Source organism: Panthera pardus, unplaced genomic scaffold (genome assembly GCF_024362965.1).
Source record: "Panthera pardus isolate Hobbes unplaced genomic scaffold, ASM2436296v1 HiC_scaffold_8, whole genome shotgun sequence".
Classification (NCBI taxonomy): Eukaryota; Metazoa; Chordata; class Mammalia; order Carnivora; family Felidae; genus Panthera; species Panthera pardus.
Genome location: NW_026527013.1, coordinates 156096622 through 156111457, shown reverse-complemented (window position 1 = coordinate 156111457; position 14836 = coordinate 156096622). Strand labels below are relative to the sequence as shown.

The following is a 14836-nucleotide window of genomic DNA, read 5'->3' as shown; positions in this document are numbered from 1 at the left end:
TTGGGGCCAGGCTAGAGATTAAAGTGGAAGAGTGAGAAAAAGCTGAGTCTCCAGGAGGGAAAGACACAGAAAAGACCCTGGGAGAGAGGTGGGCGCTACTCATTCCCTGTGGGGCCCGTCAGTCCCCAAGGCCTGCGACTCCTCCCCTCCTCCCTCAGGCCTAGTCTCTCAGGCTAGTCTGACCTGTCCAGGCCTTTCTATAAAAGGTCACCAGGTGTCCCAAAGTCCAAGGGAGGCCTCTCCATTCTTTGAAGGCCTCCCCTTCCTGGACTGGCCTGGGGGCAGGGAGAGAGACCCAGGCGGGCAGGGAGGGAGTTTACGCAAGGCCAAGGCCGCAGATGGAAGGCAGGTTGGCTGGCCTGTCTCTTTAAATCTCAGGTAATTTGGGAGGAGGGTGGGAGTGTCTGCAGGCTTGCTGGCTCCCAGGAGGAGCTCCCGGGGAGGAACCCAGCCGAGGGAGTCCCAGCTCTGCCAGGTGTAAGAACCTCAGAGCCCTCTGGAGTCGGGCTCTGGAGCCTCGGGGAGACTCCTCAGGGAGGTAGGGACCAGGGAGGTAGGAGACGGGACCTCTACAGGGCGAGGGCAGGCCGGCCCTTGGGGGTGCTGATGTGGCCCCAAGGCTGAGTCCTCTGGGGGTCTGGCCTCGGCCTCGGCCCCCCAAGGAGCCGGCCCTACACTCCATGGGGTTGCCGCTACCCAAGGACAAGGGGTTCATTCTCTGCCTGTGGAGAAAATTCTGTAGTTGGTTCCAGAGACGGGAGTCATGGGCCCAGAGCCGAGATGAGCAGAACCTGCAGCAACAGAAGAGGTAAGCCTCAGTCTGCTCCCTCGCCCCTCCCAGCCCTCCCTGCCCCCCCCACCCCCGCCTTCCTCCCCCTCTCCCCCTTCCCCTCTCAGTCTTTGTTTGGCACCTCTATTTGTACAAACTGTGCTTCCAGGCCTGGCTCCTGGGGAGCATTTTGTCTCAAAGGTCTTAGCCGGTGGGGCTAGCTCCCCTGGATGCCAGGTGGAAGGGGAGGGAGCTGGCATGGGCACAGGTACCACCAGCTTTAAGATCCAGTCTAATTATGCAAGCCCTTCGCACTTCCCTAAAGGCCCGGGCCACCTTGCTGGGCCCTGGGAAGATGTGGCATCATGGAGCCGCCAGCACAGAGGTGCTGGTAGGTCGGGACAATGCCGGATGGCTGTATTCCCTGGCCCCAGAGCAGTCTGTCCTGCAGAAACACGTAATGCAGGCACATACACATGCGGGGAGTGGATGGATGAATGATTGAATGAATGAGGCAGACAAGGAACTGCAGGCATCAGTGACCACAGAAGACAAGAGGTGGTCACGGCTGCCGTTCCTATGCATTATCGCCACCAGCAGGCATTGACCAAGGCTGAATGCCAGACACGGGGATGATTTATAACCAGAGCTGGGACCCAGCCCTGGACTTCCTTACCCTCTACGGGGGAGAGGGGTGTGGATGCTTGGCTACATACCAGATGTGCGTAGGACCCATGCTCACCTGAGAGGCTCTAAAGTTTGAGTCCCTGAAAACTTCCCTAAACTCTGATGTCCCCACCCCCTAGGAGAGAGAGGAGAGGAGACATCCCTGTGTGAGATGTCCTCTCCAAAGTGTCCGTGGGTCTCCCTACCCAGGTGCTGATGCCCTGGAAGGGAGTCCTTCTGGTGGGGTGGAGCACCCCACCAGAAGGAGCACCTTCTCAGGGTCCCTGAGAAGGCAGTTAGCACACGTCTCTTCACAGAGGAAAGCCCAAAGGTTTTGTATCTGAGGGTCTTTCTCCATCTCCAAGAGCAGAGGCCTGCCTGAGCCTGCCAGGGAGCGCCTGTGGTTTTTCTTCCTTTGCCCCAGGATTCTGGGCTGGGGGTGTGTTCCTTTTTGAGCTTTGGCTTCCCCTCTCTCACACCAGCCACCCACTTCTCTCCCCCCGGGCCTGGGAGAGTAGGGGCTGAGCGCATGTTTGACTGATGACATCTTGAGGCACAGAATGGCATTGTTGTTGGAGAATAGGCCGTCACTGGTTCCGCTCTTCCCTACCCACTCAGGACCCCGGGGCTGGGGGAGCCAGACACAGAGCACAGAAAGGCCTGGGGCTTGGAAGGGGTGGCAGAGTCGTTCTGCGTGCCAACAGGGCAAAGCAGAGGCAGGGACCACAGTCTGGCTGCTTCCACTCATCTTTTCGGCCTCTATTTCTTCTGAAGACCATCGGTGGGCCTCCTCTTGCAGCCTTGGGCCAGGAGGGCCTGATGTCACTTTGAGGGATCCCCTCCTTTCCTGATCTCCCTGCCTGGTTCCATAGTTTCTCAGCCCTCTCCTTCCCACCCAGAGCCTGGAGTATTGATTCCCCTCTGGGTGGGCACTTCCAGGAAGGACACTGAAATTGCCGGAAAGGGAAGTGTCCTAGGTTTTGCAGTCAACCGGCCTTAGGGGAGACCTGCCCATAACTGGGCAATTAGGAGATGACCATGTAAGTGGGGACAATATGACAGGTGAGGAGGTGGGCTGATGGCAGAAAGCAGCAGACGATGTAATGAGTACCTATCTTGTCTTCTATAACCCCAAACCTGTGGGGGGCAGTGCCGGTATCCCCTTGGGAGTGAGGCTGGCCCAAAGCGAGCAAGTGGTGAAGTCAGCTTGGTGCCAACAGCTCAGAGGGGCCTCTGGGTGGGGCTGGCAGATTCCAGGGAGTGGAGCGTAGTTCAGTGAGAGGGAAAGGCTCCGTGGTCTCCCCAGGATGACCAGGAACCCAGCATTCCTCTCTCTCTAGCAGATGTGTCTTGGGTCTTGGTCCCACTGCCCCCTCTGCTTAAATCCACAATGCTGGACCCAAGCTGAACCATTACCTTTTTCCCGTTTCTTCTTCGTCATCTCTCCCTGGACCTTGACTTGTCTTGTTTCCTGAGATTCAACATACTAAACACTTATGGAGCATAAAGCACTCTGCCAGACTTGTAGAAAATGAACATGACCTCCCTGCCCTCGAGGAGCTCACGTTCTCATGGTCAAAATGCCTCAGGATGCCGCTACTTGGGTGACAAGTGAGCTTGGTGAGTGTCCTAAGAAGGGCATAAGCACGTGTCATGGGAGCAGAGAGGACGACACTGCGGTATCTGATTCTGCCTGGTGTCGGTATGCTGGGCAGCTCCCAGAGGCTCTCACATGACCCCGTTGCTGGCACTTTCTCCCTCCCACTAGATGGTGGCAAGGCAGTGAACACGGAAGGTTCTCCTCTGCTTAAATAGATAGCTGTATAAACACGTGAAGCCATGGGTCTGTGAAAAGTAAACTGGGCCTCTCCAGTGTGTTGGGACTCCCTGCCTCAGGAAGCACAGCAGACATGCATGTTGCAGGCACTTGTGCTAAAGCTGCAGGACTTGGAGGGGCGGACCGATTCCAAGTCTGCAAATAACCACTTTTCTCCCAGCTTTGGCTTCCTCATCCACTCGCCAAGAACCTGAGCGGGAGGGAGACAGCCCACAAGTGGCCAGCGTATGCACGCATGCTTCCTCCCCACACACGACTGCCTTCATCTGTGGTCACTGCTCTGGGCTGACCCCCTCCCCCTGAGAGAAATCAGGAAGAGCCATAAAACTAGAAGAACCACATAATTTAGCGGTGAGAGCCTGGGGCTAGGTTCTTGGTCAACCGTTCTGCTTTTAACTCTGTGTGATCTAGCCACAATCTGGTTGTGCTGCCTCAGTTTCCTTTTCTGACAAGTGAAAGACTCATTCAGCCCATGCCACAGGGTTGTAAGGAGCAAACGTGATCATATCCTTACGACCTCTATACCCTTTTGGAAGCTGAAAAGCACATTTAACAAATGGGATTATTGTGATGAAAAAAACCAAAAATACAACAGTCAAAGGCAACACCCAACATTGGCAGGAGTTCGAGGGGCTGGGCACCTCCTTTCTATCAGGGCTGTATCCTCCTGGGAACCTGTACGCTGAGCTCCACGTCGCGTGTGCCCTCCCTTTCCCAAATGGTGTGCTCGTCTGACAGGGTGCTTGGAGAGAGACCGTGGGACCCATGTCTGTGGACATGGCTCCTGTGCCTCTAAGCCCTCTCCAAAGCCTGATCCACAGAGAAGAGGGATGGGGAAATGGCCAGTGGGGTCCCAGTCCCAGCTCTGCCTCTGACTTGTTTGGACAAGTCACCTCGGGACTCCAGGCTTCTTTCTCCATCTGTGACATGGACAGATAGGTTAGATTTCTAGCAACTTTCTAGCTCTAAAATTTTGGTTTGAATTCTCCTCCAAAGGCGCTCTGGATCTTGTCTCGTTTCCAGCAACCAAATGCAGAACTTTGCTCATGTGCACGTAGGCATGGACACATTCTCAAGAAGGAAGAGGTTGAGTGTGGGACTTCAGCTCAGGTCATGATCTCATATTTCATGGGTTCAAGCCCCGTGTCCCCACATGGGGCTCTGTGCTGACAGCTCAGAGCCTGCTTCAGATTCTGTGCCTCCCTCTTTCTCTGCCCTTCCCCCACTTTCACTTTGTCTCTCTCTCAAAAATAAGTAAAACAAAAACAAAAACAAAAACAAAGAAGGAAGAGGAGGGGAGGACAGAGTGCAGGAAACAGGGAGAAAGGGAGTGAGAGATCCTTTCTGCTGGCCCAGAGGGAATCTTAAGGAGGAGATCAGTGATTTGTTGACTATGTAAAAAATGGGTAGGTTTTGTAATATGTTTTTCACCAGTCTAATATTGAGCAAAACCATTCAATTTTATAATTATTGTTCAGCAAAATAAAGCATGCTAAATTCTGAAAACAGGTTTCATACTGCTATAAGTTCAGATTTTGTCTGTAATTTCTTTTTGCTACTTAATCAGCAAGTGCTCCAAAGGCTTTACCTTTTTGTTTCTCTCTTAAATATTTAACAATCTGTAAGAAAACACGTATAGGGAGTTTCTCATTCTTTTTAATGCGAAGAGTCCTCTTTAAAAAAAAAATCGTTTATGAACAATTCAAGCTATAGGTCAGGAATTCCCTACCTTGCAGATGGACATTTTGGACAGAATAATTCTTCGTTGTAGGAGACTGGCCTGCATAAGATCCTCCTGAACAGTATCCCTGCCTTCTACCCGCTAGATGCCAGTGGCACCTCTCCACCCTACACCAGTTGTGACAACCAAAAATGTCTCCAGGTGTTGCCAAATTCCTTGGTGGGGGGGGGGCGGGGGGGGGGGGGTTCACCCCTGGTTGAGAGCTACAGCTCTCAACCACCATTTGTAAATAAGAGATTCTGGTAGCGATGTTAACTAATCTACTAAATAAAGTAAAATTTCCTCCTGGAAGGGACCAAGTATAATGTAACCATTCAAACCAGAAGGTATGTTATCAGTATCTCCTCTTCCTGTCTTGGGGAGGTGCCTGGTAGAGACCTAGTAAAGACGTGTAGATTTTGCTCCAGATCTAAACGTCTGTGCTGGGTTGCTCTGGTAGAAAACACTCGTGTCTCAGGCACAAAAATTGTTGGATGGGTCGGCTCTTGTGCCTTTTTTCTGGGTCCCAAGGGTAGTCAGGTTTTGGGGTTCCGGCTGACTGCCAAGATCCTGACTGAGGGCTTTCTCTGCTGTCCCCTTGTGGCCCTATGGTGCCACTGCAAGTAATTGCTTTATCTGATCCCCTCCGAACCATTCATACACTGCCCCCTTTTTCGCTGAATTCTGGAGTTTGCCACCCAAAAGAGACCAGTTCTCTACAAACTTTGCCGGATAAGATATGGGACATGGAGTTAAATTCGAATTTCATATAAATGATTAACAAGTTGTTAGTATGTCCCAAATGTCACATGGGACATAGTTACATTAAAAAAGTATTGGTTGGAAATCCAAAATTAAAATCTAAAGGAGCATCCTGCATTTTTATTTGGTAAATCTGGCAAGCCCCAATGGACAGTAACTCCTTGTTGTTTTCCAGCCCACTAGGGCAGTCGGCAAGGCAAGAAAAAGAGCACATAGGAATGGAGGCTTGTGGGGAACATTTGTGGCCTTCAGAGACATGTAGGGACCCAAAGGGGTGTCTGTAGGCCTTCCACCAACTAGCCTCCCCACTCATATTTTAGGAAGTAGGGAGCAGAACCCTGCACTTGGGTAAGAAGCTCCCTTGGGTCCATTTGTAACTTTGCCATTAACTTTAGTCAAAATAGGCCATAGAGCCAGAAGCTAATTGAAAGAGAGCAGGGAAAGGAAACAGACAGGAGAAAGCGGCTGACCTCCGCCCTTAAGTGTCCCTTGTGTAGAGGAAAGACAGTACTAATCACAACACACAGTGAAAGATGCAAAAATAAAGGGCCAGACTATACAGTGTGGAAAACTTCCTGGGAGGGTGTGTATGTGTGTTGGGGAATAGGGCTGGCTCTAGAATATTTACAGAGGAGGGGTTTGGGCAAATTGTTGGAAAGGCAGTGGTGGTGGTGAAGGGGGTGTGGAAAATTTGCTTTGCAGCTGTGTTTGTATATTAAGCATACTGTTTTTTACTTAGATTATATGTTCGCCTAAGGTTGGCTTAAAGGGTGGCCAATGGAGATAATAAGCAGGGGCAGTGAGGCCACACTACCTTCTGGTACTGCTACAAATTCATTCATTCTGCAGATGGTGGTGGTGTGTCTACCATATGCAGAGCACATCCCTAGGCATTGGGGCTACAGAACAGAAACGAACAGGGTGAGGCAGACGCTCTGGATTCCAGGTGGAAGTTACATATGGCACAAGCCTCGGGAGAATGGAGTGTTCGGGGGCGGGGGGTGGCAGTGGTGGGGCCAGAATAGCTGGGATAAGGAGTGAATGGGAGGAGGAAAGAGGGGAAAATAAGGTCGCCGAAGCTAGAAAGGATCTCTGTATTCCTTCTCCGTGGGCATTTAAGGACCCATCAGACTTTTCTTTTCTTTTTACATTTATTTATTTTTGAGAGATGGGGCACAAGTAGGGGAGGGGCAGAGAGAGAAGGAGACACAGAATCCGAAGCAGGCTCCAGGCTCTGAGCTGTTGGCACAGAGCCCGACGCAGGGCTCGAACTCACAGACCGTGAGATCATGACCCGAGCTGAAGTCGGACGCTCAACCGACTGAGCCACCCAGGCGCCCCTCCCATCAGACTTTTCTAAACGGTGATGGCAATGCCATTTAGAGGGTGTACCTTGGCAGCATGGAGAAGGATGGATTGGGGGTAAATAGGGCACGGGAAACTAGCTAGAATATTTTGCAAACGAGGGGCAGAATAGAGAATGAAGACATGAACGATGAGGGTAGGTAGGCACGAGGATGTAGGGATTGAATGTTGAATTGACAAAGCCTGATGGCCATCCAGGTGGCATGGTAACGGGGGCGGGGAAGCTGGGGCCAACACTCTGGGGGATGTGAGTCTTGTGCTCCTTCCTCCTCTCCCGATCACCCTCCCGTCCCAGCTCTTGGAGTTGATTTCCTGCCAGCACCAGTGTGTGATCTTCCATTCACATAGTTGGCCATCTATGGGTAAGTGGCGTTATTTCATTTAGATCCCATAGAAAGACCAAATGGCTCTGGGCCAAGAGAGAAATTGAACAAAGGGGGGCCCATGGGTCTTAGTTGGGCTAAGTTTTTATAGTAATACAGGTTTTTAGTTCATTGTAGGAATAAAAGTCAAAAGGGTTTGGTGAATCAGAGAAGATGATTTGTGTGTGTGTGTGTGTGCCTAAAACAAGTGAGAAGCAGACAGAAGTAGAAAGAAACTATACTCTGCTTAGGGGTCAGAACAAAAAGGATCCACTGTTGCTCTCTGACTGAGCTCTGAGGATGCTGTTGTTGGAAAGGAAGTGCCAGGATCAACGGGCTTTGCTGAGAAGGTCTGGAAAGGCAAGCATCATGCCGCTGGGGAAATCTAGCCTCTGCATGTTGACTTTCTTCACAAATATGAGGGAGGAATTCCTTGTACCCTTAGTCCATGAAAACAAGGCTTATCTCGGGGGTAATCACAGGGCACTTAGTGAAGCTAAACAGGGTTGCCCCAGAGGTCAGTAGGTCAGGAGGTGAATGAGTACTTTAACTCCTCCCCTCCATACCCGATATGCACAGATAACACACACACACACACACACACACACACACACACACACGTATTCTGGTCCCAGCACTCAGGGGATGGGAAACCAGTCACTGATGCTTCTCCCACACAAGCTGAAAGGGGGAACAGTTGGTTTGGGGTAGCTAACCGGTCAAGAAAAAATCCGGCAACCCTCCGGACGCTGCTGACCTCAATTCCCTGGATCAAGTTCAGGGTCATGAGGTGCACGTGTCTGTATATGAAGGAGCCAAGCCATCAGCCCTCACTGCACCACTGGGCACGCTCACCATCGCCACCTTTCTGATCCCATTCCCTTCTAGGATCTGGGAGTCTCCTCTCCTTCTAGCTGCCAAGGAGAACAATGTCCAGGTTCTCAACAAGCTACTCAAGTATGAGGCCTGTGAGGTGCACCAGAGAGGTAAGGGGCAGAGCCCTCAGCACCCGTCAGAGCTACACATGTGGCTCCCAGTATAGCCCAGGACCTTCTGTGGTGGGCCCCTAAATGCCTATGGTCACCATGCCCCTGCCCCATGGAAGCCATACGACTCTTCTTTCTGTCAACACCAGGAGCCATGGGGGAGACAGCACTGCACATAGCGGCCCTCTATGACAACCTGGAGGCCGCCGTGGTGCTGATGGAGGCTGCCCCGGAGTTGGTCTTTGAGCCCATGACATCGGAGCTGTACGAGGGTGAGGGTGCTGGGTGTTTTAAGCCAGTCTCTGCAGTGGATTAACTCAGGACGACCAAAGAGGGCTTCGTTCCTCCCCCCCGCCCTGTGTTCTTGTCATCCTCACCGCGCACCGTTAGAACACCAACCCCCCAAAATGCAAGGGGAGAAGAGGCAGCAGCTGGTTTCCCTGGGTACCCTGCCAGACCGGGGGCTCCGTCACACCCCCCTGCCACCTCAGGCTGCGGGAGTGAGGAGGACTGGGTGTAGATATGGGAGGGACCCTTGCAGGATCCTGGGGACAGACCCCATGACTGAGGCTCTCTCTGGGCCAGGTCAGACCGCCCTGCACATAGCCATCGTGAACCAGAACGTGAACTTGGTGAGAGCCCTGCTTGCCCACGGGGCCAGCGTGTCTGCGAGAGCCACAGGCATGGCGTTCCGCCGCAGCCCCCGCAACCTCATCTACTTTGGTGAGAGCGGGGCCAGGGCTGGGAGGAAGGGACATGGGGAGGTGGGCAAGAGCAAAGGGAGGGCGGGCCGAGGAGGGCTCCGGCCCCCGGAAAAGCCGGAAGTGGCCGGGCCTTCCAGGGTTTCAGGCCAGAGCCAAGCCTCCCCGCGCCGCGTGCTCCATCCCTGCCTCTGCTTCTGCTGACGAGCGTCCCCGAGCCCAGAGCTGCCACGCGAGGGCAAGGAGGCAGTCCCTCGGGGACGCTGCCCATCCCCCAGCCCATCGGGCCCTCACGGCAGCGAGCCTTCTGTGTCCACAGGGGAGCACCCCTTGTCCTTTGCTGCCTGCGTGGGCAGTGAGGAGATGGTGAGGCTGCTCATTGAGCATGGAGCTGACATCCGGGCCCAGGACTCCCTGGGTAAGAGCTGGGGGCCGGGAGGGCAGGGGCCACCCCAGGTCGGGCAGGGCATCAGCGGGGACTTCAGCGCAACGGCCACGTGACGCCCGCGTCCTCCCCCAGGAAACACCGTGTTGCACATCCTCGTCCTGCAGCCCAACAAGACCTTTGCCTGCCAGATGTACAACCTGCTGCTGTCCTATGATGGGCGCAGGGACCACCTGCAGTCCCTGGACCTCGTGCCCAATCACCAGGGTCTCACCCCCTTCAAGCTGGCCGGAGTGGAGGGCAACACCGTGGTGAGGGACACTCCCCTGGCCCCATGGCGGCCTTTCAAAGACCCTTGGTGCCCAACTGCCCGGAGGGTGGGGCCCCTTCCTCCATACTCCGTCGCTAAATGCTCAGCCTCAGGGACCCCTGGGCGGGAGGCTTTGAGAATGTCGCTTTAGGACATCTGCTCTGGGAGCCCGGCGTTCTGTTCCCTTTGCCCGTCCTCTTCTTTCAGATCCTTATAGGGTGTGTGGGAAAGAAAGACAACCAGAAAAAAGGAGGCTCACACAACTAACTGTCCATCAGTCGCAAGGAGCGGGCCGTAGCCCTCGTCAGCGGTGGAGACCCCCCGGCCCAGCTTCTCACGCTGACCCTCCGACTCACCACCGTGTCTTCTCAGATGTTCCAGCACCTGATGCAGAAGCGGAAGCACATCCAGTGGACCTACGGGCCGCTGACCTCCACTCTCTATGACCTCACCGAGATTGACTCCTCAGGGGATGAGCAGTCTCTCCTGGAACTTATTGTTACCACCAAGAAGCGGGAGGTACGGGTCGTAGGGTCAGAAAGCAGCTGGCGAGGGAAGTCAGGGTCTCCGAGGTGCCCGCTCTATTTTCTTTCTGCCGCAGGCTCGCCAGATCCTGGACCAGACCCCGGTGAAAGAGCTGGTGAGCCTCAAGTGGAAGAAATACGGGCGGCCGTACTTCTGCGTGCTGGGCACCATATACCTGCTGTACATCATCTGTTTCACCATGTGCTGCGTCTACCGCCCCCTCAAGCCCAGGACCAATAACCACACTGGTCCCCGGGACAACACGCTCCTGCAGCAGAAGCTACTTCAGGTGACGCCCTAGGGGCGGCTGAGCTCAGGGCAGGATTCAGCTCTCTGTCCTTCCTCAGCCCCGCATCGCTTACCTGCTCTCCAGCCCCCGTTTCTCCCCTCACCCAGCTCTCAATTACGTAGGCACAAACTCAAAGTACAGGCACACAGAAACACACATATGCTCAAAGAGCAGTTTGAGAGATCCCAGCCTACCAGGTTAAAAACAATCCTACAGGGCTGGTGACTTTATACAGGAGACACGGACTCGTGCCCAGGGACAGACAGGCAGGATGCACGGGGTCCCTGAGTGTTCTGACCCTGTTTCCCCTTCAGGAGGCCTATGTGAGCCCCCAGGATGACCTCCGCCTGGTGGGGGAGCTGGTGACCGTCATCGGAGCTGTGCTCATTCTGCTTGCAGAGGTGAGGATGGTCAGGATCTAGGGTGAGGCTGTTGGCCCCAGGGATCCAGCCCGAGCCCCAGTCTACAAGTGCCTTTGTGTCTTCCTGGCCTCTCTCCAGATTCCAGACATCTTCAGGGTGGGGGTCACTCGCTTCTTTGGACAGACCATCCTCGGGGGGCCATTCCACGTCCTCATGTGAGTCTCCTTGCTCTCCACCAATGCCCCCACTCACTCCCTGGTTTCCTGACCCCTGGACAATCACTGGAGAAAATTAACTCCAGAGATCCTTCTCCAGTGATTGTGTGCCCTTGTGTACTGAACTTGGGGAGGCCAAATGTGAGTGTGTGGGTGCAGTCCCCAGGACAATCCTGGTCTCTTCTCATTCCCCCTCTGCTCCCCACCCCCAGCATCACCTACGCCTGCATGGTGCTGGTGACCATGGTGATGCGGCTCACGAACGCCAATGGGGAGGTGGTGCCCATGTCCTTCGCCCTGGTGCTGGGCTGGTGCAATGTCATGTACTTCGCCCGAGGATTCCAGATGTTGGGCCCTTTCACCATCATGATCCAGAAGGTCCGTGCCCCCCCCCCCAGCTTTCTAGAGAAAGGTCCTGGAGTGGGGGCTGTGGCAAACATTTTTCTGAAAGACCAGATAATAGATGGAAGATTTTGCAGCCACATGTGGGTCTCTATTGCATTTTCGTTCCTTTTCCTCCTCCTCCTCCTTCTTTTTGTTTTCTCAATCCTTGAAAAATGTGAAAAGCATTCTTAGTTCAAGGGCCATACCCAAACAGTCCAAGGAGATTTGCCATGCAGCCACAGCTTGCTAACCCCTGGAGGGCAGAACTGTGGGACTTCTCGGGGCGAGTCCAGTGAGAGGCCGCAAGGGGCAGTTGCTCAGGGGACCCATGTGGAGGTATTTTCCTTCCTCTCCTCCCTTTAGATGATTTTTGGCGACCTGATGCGATTCTGCTGGCTGATGGCTGTGGTCATCCTGGGCTTTGCCTCAGGTATATCATCTGGCCGGGAAGGGGCCGTGGGAAGGGGAGATTGGAGGAGGCTGGAGAGCCCAGAATGCCTGCAGATAAATGTGGGGGAAGCTGGGAGGGAAGACAGGGATAGGAGGCTGTCAGGTCTGAGGATGGAACATGCCTGGAGGTGAGACAAAACTGGGAGTGCTTTCAGACGTGCCTCTTGGGATCAGGATAAGCCATACTGAAAATAAGGGAATATAAGAACCCAAAGCATGGAGCATGGAGGGCTGGATGGGGACACTGGATGGAGAAGAGGGAAACAGGGCTGGAATGGGCAGCAAAGAGCTGGCCGTGGTCCAGTCTGGTATGTGGTTGCCATGGTAACTCTCACCCCCTTGGGTGGAGCAGCCTTCTATATCATCTTCCAGACAGAGGACCCCGACGAGCTGGGCCATTTCTACGACTACCCCATGGCGCTGTTCAGCACCTTCGAGCTGTTCCTCACCGTCATCGACGGGCCTGCCAACTATGACGTGGATTTGCCCTTCATGTACAGCATCACCTACGCTGCCTTCGCCATCATCGCCACGCTGCTCATGCTCAACCTCCTTATCGCCATGATGGGTGACACTCACTGGCGGGTGGCCCATGAGCGGGATGAGCTCTGGAGGGCGCAGGTGAGCCCCCTGGTGGCCGGGAGGGCTAGTGCAGGCCATTCCCCCCCAGCCAAGGAGCAAGCTGAACTCAGACAGAAGCAGGATATTTTGACCCCACGTAGGTTTAGACGGTTTTACTGCGCAGGACACAAAATAACGCAGAGTATTCGCAATGCAACGGACTAATACCTGAACAGCTGAAAAGAATTCCTCATCATTTTTCCAAAAAGTAAAACCTCAGGCTTTTCTAGAAGAATCAACAAGAAATACAACTAATGGTGGCTGAAAGTGCATTTAGGAAATCAGTCTGTAAAACCTGACGCAGAAAACTTGGACAGGTTTAAAAAAATGCTACAAAAACTTCCCAGAGGAGTGGAAGTCATCTTCGGTCAGATCATCACGATGGAGACAGAAGACCATTAAATGAGTCAAAGCACCGCTTAAAAATATACTTAGAAAATAATTTCTCTCCACAAAAATAAAAATGCAAACCCCCCAAATTGAATGGCACTTTGCTGTGCTGTGTAGAAAACAGAGTTAAAAGGCCCTAGGTTGGCTAAATGGGGTTTGCTCGGGAAAATAGGTTTCCATGCACATGTCCTGATATTCGATTTCTCAGTAGGGTGGTAGCATTTATAAGTGGCCTTTATGTCTGTAGGGTCAAAATATCCTGTGGCCCTGAGGATCCCTTTCTGTCTGCTTTGCCCTCCTTCCTGTCTCCTTGGGGCGGGGTCCCTCAACCTCCTGCAGGATCTGCGCGGATGTCGGGTCCCGGGGTAAAGAGCTGTGGGCTCATGTCCCATGGACTCTGTCCCACAGAAGAGGGTCAGCCAAGCTGACACCCCGCACCCCCCAGCTTGGGGGTGTTGTCCCCTCTTGGAGGCCATGAGCTCCTGCGTTTCCTAGCTACTGCTACACTGTCCTTCCTCCGCCCGACGCCCTCTCCTCTTCCCGCCCTCCTCAGTCGATTTCTCGGTCAGCACCCCACCTCTGATGGCCCCTTCGGCCCCCACACGCAGGTGGTGGCCACCACGGTGATGCTGGAGCGGAAGCTGCCTCGCTGCCTGTGGCCGCGCTCGGGGATCTGCGGGCGCGAGTATGGGCTGGGGGACCGCTGGTTCCTGCGGTGAGTTCCTGCCGGGCTGGACGGCCTCGTGCTCCCGGGGCCCTGCGCCCGTTGACCCGCGTTGCCCGGGGGTCCCCTAAGGGATCCTTGCTGTTAAGGGAGGGGCCCCGCTAGATGCTCGGGCCCCCGAAAGCCGCCGCTGAGATGCCGGCAGCCCCCGTGTGCGCACTAGCCGCAGTGGTGGGAAAAGGCCGGTCACGGTGGGATGGGGTGAGCGGAGGACACGACGCGGGGCGCGGGTCCGGGCCAGCCCGTCCGTCGTCGGCTGCGTCTCACGGCCTTGCGCTCCACAGGGTGGAAGACAGACAGGATCTCAACCGGCAGCGGATGCGGCGCTACGCACATGCCTTCCACATCCCGGGCTCCGAGGACTCGGACAAAGCCTCGGAGAAACTGCGGCTGGACCACCACTCGGGCCCCCACCTGTGTCCGTCCACCCCCTCGGTGTCCCGAAGTACCTCCCGCAGCAGCGCCAACTGGGAGAGGCTTCGGCAAGGCACCCTGAGGAGGGAACTGAGGGGGTTGGTCAACAGGGGTCTGGAAGACGGGGAAGGCTGGGAGTACCAGATCTGAGCCCACTCTGCCGTCTGGCCCCAGCAGCCGCTCTCATTTTCCCCGGGGGGGGGGGGGGGGGCATCAACACGCAAAACCCAAACACCTCTCCCCAGTGGGGGAGGAAGGCAGAAGGCACCCCCCCCCCCCCCCTTGAGGAATGCAGCTGGGGAATCGCTGCCCCAGGTCCCCACTACTCGTTAGGCTCAGGGGGCCAATAGAAAGCAAGGGGGGAGGTGGCCCTCACCTCACCCCGAGCACAGGGCTGGTGCCAGTGAGGACGAGGCTGTGGGCTCTTCGGCCTTACTGAAGTACTCTGCACTGTCAGAGCAAAGCACTTTAAGGACAGGCTTGCCGCCTCTGTCCCAGGGTCATGGTGGGAAGGGGACAGTCCTTCCCAGGGTGCTCCAGACAGCTGGGTGGGGGGAGGCACGTGGAGAACAGGAGTGAGGGGGACAGGAACCGCTTTG

The 14836-nt window shown here is 54.8% G+C and overlaps 1 protein-coding gene across 1 annotated transcript; it reads left to right on the top strand.

Moving 5' to 3' along the window:
• Positions 1-408: 408 nt before the first annotated feature.
• Positions 409-14827, top strand: TRPV6 (transient receptor potential cation channel subfamily V member 6). Its single transcript, XM_019453020.2, has 15 exons — positions 409-808; positions 8370-8467; positions 8617-8739; positions 9053-9190; positions 9488-9586; positions 9689-9864; positions 10236-10382; positions 10465-10677; positions 10992-11078; positions 11178-11254; positions 11467-11632; positions 12002-12068; positions 12441-12709; positions 13708-13814; positions 14108-14827. Exons 1-15 carry the CDS (start codon positions 681-683, stop codon positions 14385-14387), a joined length of 2175 nt encoding a protein of 724 aa, XP_019308565.1. The 5' UTR covers positions 409-680; the 3' UTR covers positions 14388-14827.
• Positions 14828-14836: the final 9 nt, after the last annotated feature.